This window comes from Tiliqua scincoides, chromosome 3, assembly GCF_035046505.1.
Source record: "Tiliqua scincoides isolate rTilSci1 chromosome 3, rTilSci1.hap2, whole genome shotgun sequence".
Lineage (NCBI taxonomy): Eukaryota > Metazoa > Chordata > Lepidosauria > Squamata > Scincidae > Tiliqua > Tiliqua scincoides.
This window is the reverse complement of record NC_089823.1, coordinates 35,256,089-35,268,962: the sequence shown is the minus strand read 5'-3', so window position 1 is coordinate 35,268,962 and position 12,874 is coordinate 35,256,089. Positions and strand designations below refer to the sequence as shown.

The 12,874-nt window shown below is 41.4% G+C and overlaps 1 protein-coding gene across 1 annotated transcript; it reads left to right on the top strand.

The window, feature by feature from the left end:
* On the top strand, positions 1-8,850 carry TIPRL (TOR signaling pathway regulator). Its single transcript, XM_066621860.1, has 7 exons — positions 1-219; positions 1,899-2,078; positions 3,409-3,508; positions 3,622-3,753; positions 5,640-5,735; positions 7,176-7,238; positions 8,547-8,850. The coding sequence occupies exons 1-7, from the start codon at positions 119-121 to the stop codon at positions 8,679-8,681; spliced, it is 807 nt and encodes a 268-aa protein (XP_066477957.1). The 5' UTR covers positions 1-118; the 3' UTR covers positions 8,682-8,850.
* The last annotated feature ends 4,024 nt before the right edge of the window (positions 8,851-12,874 follow it).

Below are 12,874 nucleotides of genomic sequence, written 5' to 3'. Positions count from 1 at the left end.
TGCGGCTGCGTTGGGAGTGCGTGTGGGGCGGGGGGAGCCTGGCGTCGCTCCCCTTCCCAGCCGGCGGCGCCCAGAGACGGCGCGGGCCGCAAGCGGGTCCCCCTCGGCCGGCGCCACCATGATGCCCGTCTTCAAGAGCAGCCGGCGCGACTTCAGCTTCGGCCCCTGGAAGCTCACCGCCGCCCGCACCCACATCATGAAGTCGGCCGAGGCCGAGAGGTGGGAGGCGGGCGGGCGGGAGCGGCGCTCGCAGGGTGGATGGTCGCGGCGCTGGCCCTGGTGGGGCGAGCCTCTGCAGCCCGCAGTGTGCCGGGTGGTCTTTGAGGCGCTGCCACTAAGAGCCACGCTGGCTTCTGCTGCTGGTCTGACAGAGCAGGCCTACTCGGAAGTAAGTCTCATTGGACTCAATGGGACTTACTCCCAGGTCGGTGTGCACAGGGCTGCAGCTTACGATGGATGGCGCGCTCTGGAGCAGGGATGCGTGGTGGGTGGGGAGACTGGGGAGGCAAAGCCTCCCCACCGGAGTTTGTAAAGCACCCACAACCCACTTGTGGTGAGTGAGGAGGCAGAGCCTCCTCACCGGAGTCCTTTGAAAACCACTGCCGTGTGAGGCACCCATAACCCATGTGTGGTGGGTGGGGAGCTCTGCCTCCCCACAGGAGTCCTTTAAAAAGCACTGCTGCCATGGGAGGTGCGCAAGCCCTCACAACACATGCACTCCCCATAAGCATAAAGTGTTCCCTGTATGTGTTGGCCCCAACTCCCCCCCCCAAATCTATTTCCCAACACTTTGCTCTTCAGTCCCCTGGCTCCAGATATGCAGGAGACTTGAGATGATGTGCAGAGGGCAGGAGAGCCAGGGTGTGTTTCTTGCACAGACCTTTACAGTAGCAAGACATTAAAGAAGTGAGGTGTGCTGGCTCATCCACAGAATGTGGTTCTCACAGTTTGAGAAACATGGAGTAAAACAACCTGATCTAATAATAATAAATAATAATAATAATACAGGTATTTATATACCGCCTTTCTTGGTCTTTATTCAAGACTTTATTCAAGGCGGTTTACATAGGCAGGCTTATTTAAATCCCCATAGGGATTTTTACAATTGAAAGAAGGTTCTATCTTTCAAGAACCACAACATTCAGATGTTTCATTCTGATCTGGTTTCACATTCTGGCCTCCATCCTCCCAAGCTCAGAGCAGATGGAATAGCTTGGCTTCAGCTTATCAGCTGCTTCAAGAACTGGCGACCTTGTGGATGTTATCTTCAGGCAAATGGAGGCTCTACCCTCTAGACCAGATCTCCTGCCCAATTAAGCATTCTGAAGTTTCCACATTGCCAAGACTTTGAGTAATTAAGGCTGCCTGTAATCCTAACCACACTTTCCTGAGAGTAAGCCCCATTGAACAAAATAGGAATTACTTCTGAGTAGACCTGGTTAGGCATGTGCCCTAAGTTACTGTTGTCCAAATCTTTTGCAAAATGACTGGCTTGAGGACCTTTTTGTAGTTTCATAGCTAACGTTTTGGTGTATGTTTTTCAAATGATTTTATTGTTCATAGTAGCTGTTTATGCAAGCAAAGTTTTGCAGAAAATCCTCATGTAAGTTGTAATGTAATTGCCTTGCATGCACTGGGTGCCTGTTATCAGCCATGAATTACTAGTAACCTAATAATACAAAACAGGCATAAATTTGAAAGGAGAGGTAATATCCTTCCCAATGTTAACTTCACTTTTCTCTTAAATGAATGGATCTGATTTCCTGCTAACATATTCTGTGCAAATGTGACAAATACTGTTATACTTTGTGGAGTAAAAGATATCTCTGGTTACTTTATATTGAGCCATGTCAGCAAGAACTAGTTTAATACTTATACAACATCTTTTTTCTCTGCAGGTTAGCTGAAGAACTGCACATGCCTTGTGTCCCAGAAATGATGTTTGGAGATAATATCTTAAGAATTCAGCATGAGTCTTTCTTTGGTATAGAATTCAATGCAACTGATGCTTTAAAATGTGTAAATAACTCCCAAGGCATGGTTAAAGTTGCCTGTGCAGAGGAGTGGCAAGAAAGCAGGTAATAACAAAATACGTTCTCTAACTAAAGGCCCAATCCTGTTCAGCTTTCCTGCACTGGTCCAGCCACAATGCAACCCCGAAATAGGGGAACAAATGTTCCCATACCTTGAGGAGGCTTCTGTGTCTCCCTCCCCACCACAGGATGCAGTGCACATGCCATTGGCGCAGCTACACCAGCACTGGAAAATTGGACACGATTGGGCCCTAAGAGAAACATAAGAACAGCCCTACTGGATCAGGCCATAGGCCCATCTAGTCCAGCTTCCTGTAACTCACAGTGGCCCACCAAATGCCCCAAGTAGACACAAGATAACAAGAGACCCACATCACGTTGCCACACCTTGCATCTGGCATTCTGAGGTAACCTAAAATCAGGAGGTTGCACCTACACATCATGGCTTGTAACCTGTGATGGACATTTCCTCCAGAAATTTGTCCAGTTCCCTTTTATAGGGATCTAAGCCAGATGCCATCACCACATTTGGTGGTGTAGAAACTGGTGTAGTTGGTCACAGCTGGGGAATAGTTCTGATCTATATGTGTTTTCATTATTCATTTGGTATGTGATCTTGATATTCATTTAACTTTTCTTTCTCTCTCTCAAATAAATTATACAAATTGTTTTTCTAAGAAGTACTACAAGTTTTGAGATTGTAATACAAGAATGATCTTATCAAGGAAAAATACTTAGGCTGCAATCTTTATGCACTTACATGGGAGTAAGTCTCATTGAACAGAATGGGATTCACTTTTGAGTTGACTTGCATACCATTGTATGGTATGAAATGCGTACATTCTTGTACAAAATCTATTGTCTGTTAGCCTGAGTGCATTGAATTGGATGCATAGGAGAATCTGCTATAGTAAAATGGAATATGTTCTGTTTGACACATCTGCTGACAGATTGTGATTTACTTTGAAAACTCCAGCCCTCCAAAACTACACAGCTTCAGCTATGCTTGTTTACTCAAATATAAGTTCCATTCAGTGGAATTTAAGCTAGAATTGATGTGCCTAGAGTTGCAGCCTTAGATATGATGATACAGGTTGCTGCCATTTCTGTTTTATGACATTGTACATTAGTTTCCTTAGAATGTTTGTATTCTGGGGGCCCCCTAAGTCACCACCTCAAATACCACTGGTGGTACCTATACTGCTGGTTGGAAAAACACTTCTCTAAACTAACGGAGACAATTTTCTGTCAATAGATATTTCTAGTTTCTATATAAGAACATTTGCTCTTCTATGGAGTATTGTTATCTGTGGATATAATCTTTATTTGGTTCTGTATCTGATGTGTTTCAAGATTATCTGTTTTTCTCCTTGAGGTCTGAGCCCGAGCACTCAAAAGAAGTTGTTAAACCCTATGATTGGACCTATACAACAGACTACAAAGGAACACTGTTGGGTGACACAGTAAAGTTAAAGGTACATTTTGAATTGTCCTTGACTGAGTACCTTTTTGAAAGTAGGGATCTGTTAAACAATTGCTGAAGAATAATGATATAACATAGCTTTTAACATCTTATACCTTTTTCCAGGTTTCCCCTACAACAGAACATATAGATACAGAGAAACTAAAAGCCCGGGAACAGATTATGTTTTTTGAGGAAGTATTGCTATTTGAAGATGAACTTCATGATCATGGAGTTTCAAGCCTGAGTGTAAAAATAGTGAGTTCATTTTTTTGTATGTGTTATATCCAGTAATAGAACAGATCTTTGCAGACCAGTAGAAGAAAAAGCAAAAAGATGCAGTACCCAAATCAACATTTTCCAGTTAAAATAATGAAGGAATTCAGGTGAACAGATTCCCTTGAACCTTTTAAAATGTCAGATGGTTTGTTTTTGCTTTCCCTGTTTAATTCAAAGGGCTGAGGTAGCTTGGGTTACACTGCAGTTATAAAAGCCTGGTTTCAATCAGTTTATTGACTTTTCTTTGCCTAAGACATCTAACCAGGAAGGCTCATCTAGCTCATGAAGTTTTGTGCAAGTTGTATGTAATCTTTTAATAATCATGCCGGATAAGCAACTAGCAGTGTTGTATTAAGCATGCATGCCCAGAGGTAATTCCAAGCAAATTCAGTGTGACTTATTCCCAAGAAAATTTGTCAAGGGTGGTGGTGATGGTTACATTTGTGTCCTACCTTCCTCCAAAGAGTTCATAAGTAACTGTCCCCCAACCACTTTAATCCTTGCATCCCAGTGAAGTAGGTTAGTCTGAGAGAGTGTGACCAGTTCAAAGTCATTCATTGATCATCATGTCTGAGTGGGGTTTTCAACCTATATCTCCATGTTTCTAGTTTAATACACTTACAGAGCAGTCCTACCCCCTCCCTGAGTTGGTACAAGACACTTACAATGGTTTCTGAGTGCCACAAATGTGCTATAACGTACGTTCATGGCTACTTAAGAGCAGGCTAGACCAGCAGTGCTGCACCTGTGCCTGGAAGGGGCATATTTGAGCCAGCCTACGCAGGTGGGAGAGGATGGCAGGAGGGTGGAATGGAGACAGAGCATTTTTGAGCAGTGGAGGGTGGAATGCTGGGTGGATTGAGCCCAGAAGGGGGTTGGGACCGGCCACATCAGTGGACACCAGATCCTAACCCCTGGCCTGACCATCATTACATGGATTACTAGAATTTGCACCCATGAGATCATGGGCACAGTTCTAAGTAGCCCCATAAGGCTGGCTGATGCGCAGCATGGAGTAAGGGGAATTAAATCCCATTACTCCGAGTTATGCTCCAGCCCGCACTTACCTTGCACTGGATACAGCACAGGCCAGTTGGCCTGTCTGTTCCAGAGTAAGTTAGGATTGTGCCCTTAACAGCACACATGCTCTTAAAGAAAACTGGCAGGCTAAAGAATAGCAGAAGGAGGTGGCATCTTTGAGTTGTCATCCATGAATTATTATTGTTATGAATATTTATACAGTATACTGCTTTTCAACAACAACAACGAAAGTTCACAAAGTGGCTTTTGGAGCAAGTTAATTAAATAAATGGCTCCCTGTCCCTGGGCTCACAATCTTAAAAAAAATGCAAAAGAAATGCCAGAAATTATCTGTTCCTATGAGCCTTGGACTGATTACTCCATCTCTTTCAAACCATTAGGAGTTATCCCTATATCTAAATACCACATAAAAAGTTCAGGTGTGTTGCGCAATGTTTTTGAATTGTATGTATACTGTTTGTAAATACTAATTTGATCCAGTGCGTGTTATGCAGATTTATAACACCAGATGCAGTTCAAATTAAGAAGTTTTCCAGAGCTGGAAAAAGGATTAGTCAGTGATGCACACAAGCAGGCAAAAATTACTAGTGCATACATTTTTTCCAACCAACCTGTGCATACATATTGGTGGTCTTGTTTGCACCAACAGGAAATTAAAGAACTATCTTCTGTAAAGCTTCCCTGCCTGGTTGTTACAAGCAAGCAGTTGGATGACTAATACAGATGTATAAGACATGTTTTATTATTCTGGAGCTAGATAAATACTTAAGAGCAGACTGTGTTAGGTGTGTGCAAATGCAAATTATCTTTACTGTCGTTGGCAGAGAGTAATGCCTTCGAGCTTCTTTGTGCTCTTGAGGTTTTTCTTGCGAGTTGATGGAGTGCTTATCAGGATGAATGACACAAGGGTTTACCATGAGGTAAGGAAGTTTCAACATGCATGTTTATTTTTCCCCTTTTCATAGAAGTTGTGAGATAGTCTTTAGTATTTAGAAGTGAGCAGCCAGATACTATTCCTTTTTGTTTTTGTGCGTCTTGGTACAAAAGATGTACCACCACAAGATGACTGCTCACTGTTTCTTTGTACTTGCCCAAGTAGCTTGAGTAGATTGCGGTAATCCTAGGAAGGGCTACATGCAGATTTCTCTGCATGTAGTTTTTGCCCCCATAGAACAAAAGGATTCTGCAGACATAGTGAGCATATTCTATGTTGAAGAGATACTAATGTGAAGCCATCGGCATGTTAGTAGAAATATCTTAACATACTCAAAACTCTATCCGTACTGCATTGGAACAGTTTAAGCTAAACTAGGCAAGATAATTATGTTCATCCACAAATTGTGGAAATATTTATATATTGCTTTTTAACAAAAAGTTCACAAAGTGGTTTTTGTAGCAAAACAAATCAGTAAATGGCCCTGTGTTCCCAAAGTGCTCACAGTCTAAAAAGAAATGCAGAAGAGACACTAGCAACAGACACCACTGAGAAAGACGCCATGCTGGGGTGAAGAGAGACAGTTGCTCTCCCCCTGCTAAATATGAGGACTCCACTTTTAAAGGTGCCTCTGCCCAGTCTCTCTCTCTTTGCGTATTGTCAGTGGCCATGTTATAAAACAAGTTCTTGTTGTGGCATCCTCAATGTAGTGGCATCCTCAGCTATATTAAGCCATACTGTGTGATCCTGACAAAGTCGTGTGGCAGTTGGTAAACATGTTTTGCAAATTTCAAATCCTCTAGGATGTTAAGCCATCTTTTCTTTGATTTTCTTCTTGATCTTTTTCCAGTTTTTTTGGCATATATGCTTGCTGGATTAGGCAAGAGTTATCCATAGGCAGTATATGGCCAACCAGTGCAACCTAGATTTTAAATCCTGCACTGAAGGTGGTTTTTCATCTGCTTTATTTTATTTTTCTTATCTTTACCACATATTGCCTCTGTATTGATCTTGCTGGATTCAAGATGGCATTTGGTTCTACACATCCTATGTAATGCACAACGTTTCATCAAGTATACTTTTAGAGGGGAAACATGATTGGTTTATTAGATAAAAATTTAGATGAGGGATCTCCGAACCTCAGCCCATGGGCGGGATCTGGGGTTTGGAAAAGTCTTTTCTTGAGTGGTGCTTACTATTCTGCATCCCTGTGCCCAGATCAACTTGAAAGAAATGTGGCACCGCAGCAGAATGGTAAGCACAGCTCAGGATGGGGAGGGTTTTTTCAGGACACAGTGGTTTCCAGTTTGGAGACCTCCGATTTAGATAAGTGGTTATTTTGATGACATGTAACAAACTGACATTGCGTGTAGATACTTGCATCACTTTATGCAATTAAAGCTTCATATGTTTTCTTTCTTATTAGGCGGGCAAACGCTACATCTTGAGGGAATATACCTCCAGAGAAAGCAAAATATCAAGTTTAATGGTACTAACACTTTTTAAGCATGATTGTTTTTCTTTGCCAGAATTGAAAACTTCTCGGTTCAAATTAGTCTGTGATAGGGCGCTGACAGAACATGCATTTATTAAACTTTTGCCAGAAAATTAACAATCTTATGCTGAAGACCATTCACAAACACCTAGCACTCTGGTAACCATTTTGCAGTGATATGATGCATATAGGATTAACCAAACAAAAGGCAAAGATTGACCAGTTTTCAGCTAAAATGTACAAGTGGAAAAAAAATCATAAAGAAACCATAAAACTATGTTGGTTAACAATCTCCCTTTTTCAGCAATTTTTTCTTTCACGTAAGGTAAAATGAGCTTTTGCCTACAGTGTCTTGGCTTGTTACCAAAGAAAAGTGTTTTTCTTTACAATATGGTGGTAATATTTGGCAGCTGGTTAATTCCACCTGACTTCATAGAACTATTGCTGCTATTGCTTCGCTGTCTGGATAGTTCAGTAAATAAAGCCCACAATCCTCATCTAATTATTATTATTTATATTATTATTAACAGTATTTATATACCGCTTTTCAACTAAAAGTTCGCAAAGCGGTTTACAGAGAAAAATCAAATAATTACAGTCAAGGTGATGTCAGTAAAGGTGTCATAAGCATCATTTAAAACAATGAGACAAGTTAATTGTTACTAACTTCAGTTCCATTAATTTTCTTGGGACTTCATCATGACCGATTTTCTTGGGAGACAGCCCAGTGTCAAGGTCAGACTCCTTCTATTCCATGTTGTGGTACTGCTAGCATCATTATTTTTGATTAGTTGTGTCTCATCTCATGACTAGAACTGAAGTTCTCTAATATAGGAAAGCGTAGTTTATCCAAATCACTTGGTTTTTTATATGCTTTTTCTCCAATGTAACACAACTTTACAGAGACTTTTTGCTAGAAAACAGTTTTCTTTTTTTCTTTATACATTTTGTATTTCTTGAGCTGTATGGTTCAGGGGTGGGATTGGCCAGGTTGAGCACTGACCCAGACAGGTTGAGACACCCAGACAGGGGTGGGATTGGCCAGGTTGAGCACTGACCAAACAAATTCATTGACTCTGGTGGTAGTAATGGCACCAATTGTGCACCATTGGGAAGCTGGCAGGGGCTCTATGGTGGACCCAGTTCAGAGCTTTGCCCCAGGCCCAGCAGCAGCTGGGGGAGGGAATCATTGTGAAGCAGAAAAACACCCAAAAATTAAGTGAAGTTGAAATAGAAACAGCATGGCTAATTTTCTCTCTTAGGCTCTGCATAATGCTCTCTCTACTATTTTTTGCTTTTAAGCATGTTCCTCCACCTCTGTTTACGGATCCTAATGAGATTGCTCAGTATTTGCCTATCAAGGAGACTGTTTGTGAGAAGCTGGAATTTCCAGAGAATTTGTACCCTGAAGTAGCAGCAGCACCAGAAAGCACTTAAGTGGAATCTAATATGATTTTTTGGACTTGAAATAGACCTGGTTCTGGAGACGATATAATTCCTTGGCTGTGACCATTGAAGATTTCACTACTTTCTGGATAAGGATTTATTTGTATGCCTGGCTAATATTTCTGTAGCCTTGAGAGAAAAAAGGCTAGTTTCAAAATTTGCTGATGTTTTTGTTGTCTTTTTATTTCAAATGTGCCTGGAACTAATGACTAACTGGTTGTGAAGTCGAGTCATCTGACCTTGGAAAATAAGTCCTCAAATCAACAGCAATTCTGAAGTGTGCAGCATTTCAAGGAAGTTCAGAGGGGTTTTGAAAAATAAGACACATTCACAAGGACAGCTTTTAAGAACTTTGTTTTAACATATAAACAAAGTTTTTGCTTTCAAACTTTGTTCTGTTATAAAAGGACCCTGTTTCATACTGTGCATAAGACTGAATATATTGATTATGTTTCATCTCTAGGTCAGATTGGAAGGATCACCGATGAGTCATAAGTTTGTGAATCTCAAACATATATTGGACGGTATTATGTTTTTCATCATCTGCTTGATGTCTGTCTTTAAATAAGCAATGTGCAAATGTTTCTTGAAGTTTTCCAGAGGAAACTAAGAATCTGTCAGACGTAGAGTAATTTAAAATGAGTTCCATAATAAATTTAGCAAGTACTTTGTAGTGGGATCCTATGTTGGCTACTTTCTCCCTGTATTGATCCAGTGGTTCTTAAGTGGGTTTGATATTAATGGGGTAGTCTTCCCTGAGATGGGTTAATCAGGTGTTACTTTCTTGGTAGCCTAAAAAAAATAAAGTTATATCCTATTTTTTAAAATATAAGTAATTAAGTTCACTACATTGTATTAAGTTGCTGCAAGTTTGTTACGTCTGTGATTTTAAGCTATAGGAATTCTAACATAAAGAAATCCTAATGTGATTAGTAGGGTATTCCTACATGTGTTCAGACTATACTGTACTGTTTTAAAATTAAATGCCTTTCCACTTCCCCTGCCCTCATAATCAACCAACCCAATGAGAGATGGAAACCTGTTTTGTGTGCTCTGTTCTGCCTCCCTCACTTCATAATTTCATATGGGAGATTAACCATCCTACTTAGGCAAGACATTGTTTTTCAAACAATCAGTCTCCACATTGATTTGTTCCTCTCTGTGGAGGGGAGCAAGAAAAGGAATCAAAAGATTTGAGACTATAAAAATAGTAGGGGAAACAGAATACAGGTTGAGTCTCATTTCCCAGAACTCATGTGGATATTGGAAAAAAGTGCACTATAGCAAATCAATTTAAAAAACAAAGTTTCTTTGCTCTGGTGATTTAAAAACAGCCTTGTTGACCTTTGTGATGTTAAGATAGAGTCATTAAGATGACAATTCAACAATTAGTCAAGGTGCTTAGTCAAGGTGCTTAGAAAGTCTTCACTCTGACCCCTCCACCAATGCAAAATATCTTTCTTTCATGTGGTCAGGGGGAAGGGAGGGGTCTTGGGCTGAAGGTGCCTGAATGATTGATGGATTATCAGCCTGCTCCCCCCCTCATTGTTAAAAGACTGTTTTCCTTTAATTTAAAGGGCACTTCTCATTGCACTGAGAGAGAAAAATCTGTGGATTATTAGATTATACCTGTAATGGCTTGCATGACTGTTTCTCTACAACAGTAAGAAAAGCAGTTTAAAACTGTGATTTTATAGGGATGCATTTTCCTTTTCTCCAGGGATCAGCACATTCTTTATCATTTGTAGTGGCCATTCATGTTGAGTCAAATCCGTGTATAAAAATCTATGTATAATGAGGCTTGACCTGCAATTTACATTGCTTTGGTTTATTATGGCAATGGAAGGCTAGAGCTACTTTTGTCCTAGTAATTCCATAACTTCTGCTTGCATGATAGCCATTTTGGGAGGAAGAGTCTTAGGACCCAATGCTATCCAGCTTTCCAGGTGCAATGCAGTGGCAATGCAGCCCTGAAGTAAGGGAACAAATGTTCCCCTTACCTTGAGAGGCCTCTGTGACTGCACCCCTAATTCAGGATGCAGCACACACCTTGTTGGTACAGCTGCATCAACGCTGGAAAGTTGAGTGGGACAGGGCCCTCGGAAATAGTAAAAGAGTTGACCGTGTTTCTGTGCCACTCAATTTGCTTTTGCAACAGGACACAGAAACTCACCTTTAGTAGCAGAGGCCAAAAGGTCTGAGGATGTTATTTTATAGTTTAGGGGTGTCAAACTCATTTCATACTGAGGGCCGCATGGCATTCCTGATGCCTGCTGAGGGCCGGAAGTGATGTCATTAAACAACTCATAACCAAAAATAAGCACTTTTTCCTCACTTAGAAATTAACTACAAATAACAGAAGAGAAAACACGCAAACCTTTATCATATTTCAAGACATGGGAGAGCCCTATTTTTGTGGGGGCTGCCCTTTTTGCAGTAACACCTCAGCACTGCTCACCAGCTAAGAGCCTGAGGGCTGAATAAAAAGCTTCTGCGGACCGCATCCGACCTCGGGGCCCTATGTTTGACACCCCTGTTATACTCAATCAGTTTATCTAGGTTAGTATTGTCAACACAAATTATCAGCAGCTCTCCATTTCAGATGGAAGTTTTTCCCTACCCTAATTGGAGATGCCAAGGGATTGATTCTGGGACCTCCTGAGTGCAAAGCATGTGCTGTATCACAGAGCCATAACCCTTCCTCATGGCAAATATAATGACTGAATATACCTCCATAGTCAAAGCATCATGCAAATTCTTATCTGTGCAATGATACATCTTGCCTCTGAAAAATAGCTCTTTAAAGAATGAGTATGTTTACCAAGTAAATTGTGACACCAAAATTTACTAGGGAAGAACTTAAACTGTTAAGCTGATGCTTGGGAATCCTTCAGTTTTTCATGCAGTCTTTATATGCAGGCTTTTTGTTGTCTTTGGTGATTGCTAGACATGTCTGCCAAGACAACAAAACTAATAACTTGGGTTAGGAAATGGACTGTAATGGAATAGGCACAGTTAGGGCAAAGTTAAGAGATGTATGCAATTTCAACCTGCTTCCTGGTAGAAGTGCTTTTTTCTTTTTATAAGAGCCCAGAGGAAGTGAGGGAGGCATCGTCCGAGTCAGTGCCTTGCACTGGGGTGGGGAGGAGGTTCCCTTCTCTCCTCCAAGCTGAAGAGGCACTCTGGATGCTTCAAATCATTTCAAAGGCACATCACTTTTAGGTGAGCAGAGTTGCCTGATCAGAGTTGCTTCACTTCCTCCCCCTTCCTGCTTCCTGTTGGCTGATACTTACAAAGAAAGAAGCATATTAAAATTACTTGTATTGAGTACAGTAGTCATAGAAAGAGTAATTGTTCAATGAGAAGGAAAGCTCTAAAACCAAACAGCTGTCATCAGTATGAAGCAGGGGTGTCCAAACATCTTGGCAGGAGGGCCACATCTTCTGTATGACACTGTGTCAGGGACCAGGAAAAAAAGAATGAATTTACCATTTTAAATTTGAATAAATTTACATAAATGAATATATTAGAGATGGAATTTATATGAATGAATGAAGGTCTTGCAGCAGCTCAAGGCCTATAAGACCATGCACAAAGCAAGGCCAGCCTTTCCTTTGCTGCCACTGCTGCATCACAGACGTGAAACAGCAAGTAGTGGAGGGAGCCCTCGTCTCACAGCTCAGGTGAGAGTTTGAACAGTCGTCCTCTTGCTGAGAGCAGCTGCGTCAGGCCAGCACGGGCTCCAGCAAGTCTCTGGAGAGCCAGAGGCTCATTGGAGACTGGGGGCTCCCCAAGGGCCTGATTGGGAGCCCCCGAGGGCTGCAAGTGGCCCCCGGGCCGGGGTTTGGGCACCCCTGGAATGAAGAATGGGATTCTGTCTTTTATTTAATGTTTGCATAATTTTTAAGTACCATTAAAAATCCAGTGGAGTTCTGGAATGGAATGATAAACATCAGAACTGATGTGTTCCATACTTGCATCTGCTAATTTATGTACTACACTAATAAGTACTTCAGGCCACGTATAATTACGTCATTTGATTCTACAGATTAATGAACAGAACTATGCCAAAGCTGGGCCTACCTAGGATGCGTTTCTATGCACGGTATCCCCTTGATCTCTTTATGCAGTTGTGCTAAATACACCCAATTGGAACCCAGTCAAGTCCAGTTCTCTTTTCACGT

Excerpts from the sequence above, each read along its gene's own strand:
- TIPRL (XM_066621860.1), top strand. The coding sequence starts at position 119 with ATGATGCCCGTCTTCAAGAGCAGCCGGCGCGACTTCAGCTTCGGCCCC. Across the intron at positions 3,509-3,621 it reads GTGACACAGTAAAGTTAAAG|GTTTCCCCTACAACAGAACA; the intron begins GTACATTTTGAA and ends ACCTTTTTCCAG. Across the intron at positions 5,736-7,175 it reads ACACAAGGGTTTACCATGAG|GCGGGCAAACGCTACATCTT; the intron begins GTAAGGAAGTTT and ends CTTTCTTATTAG.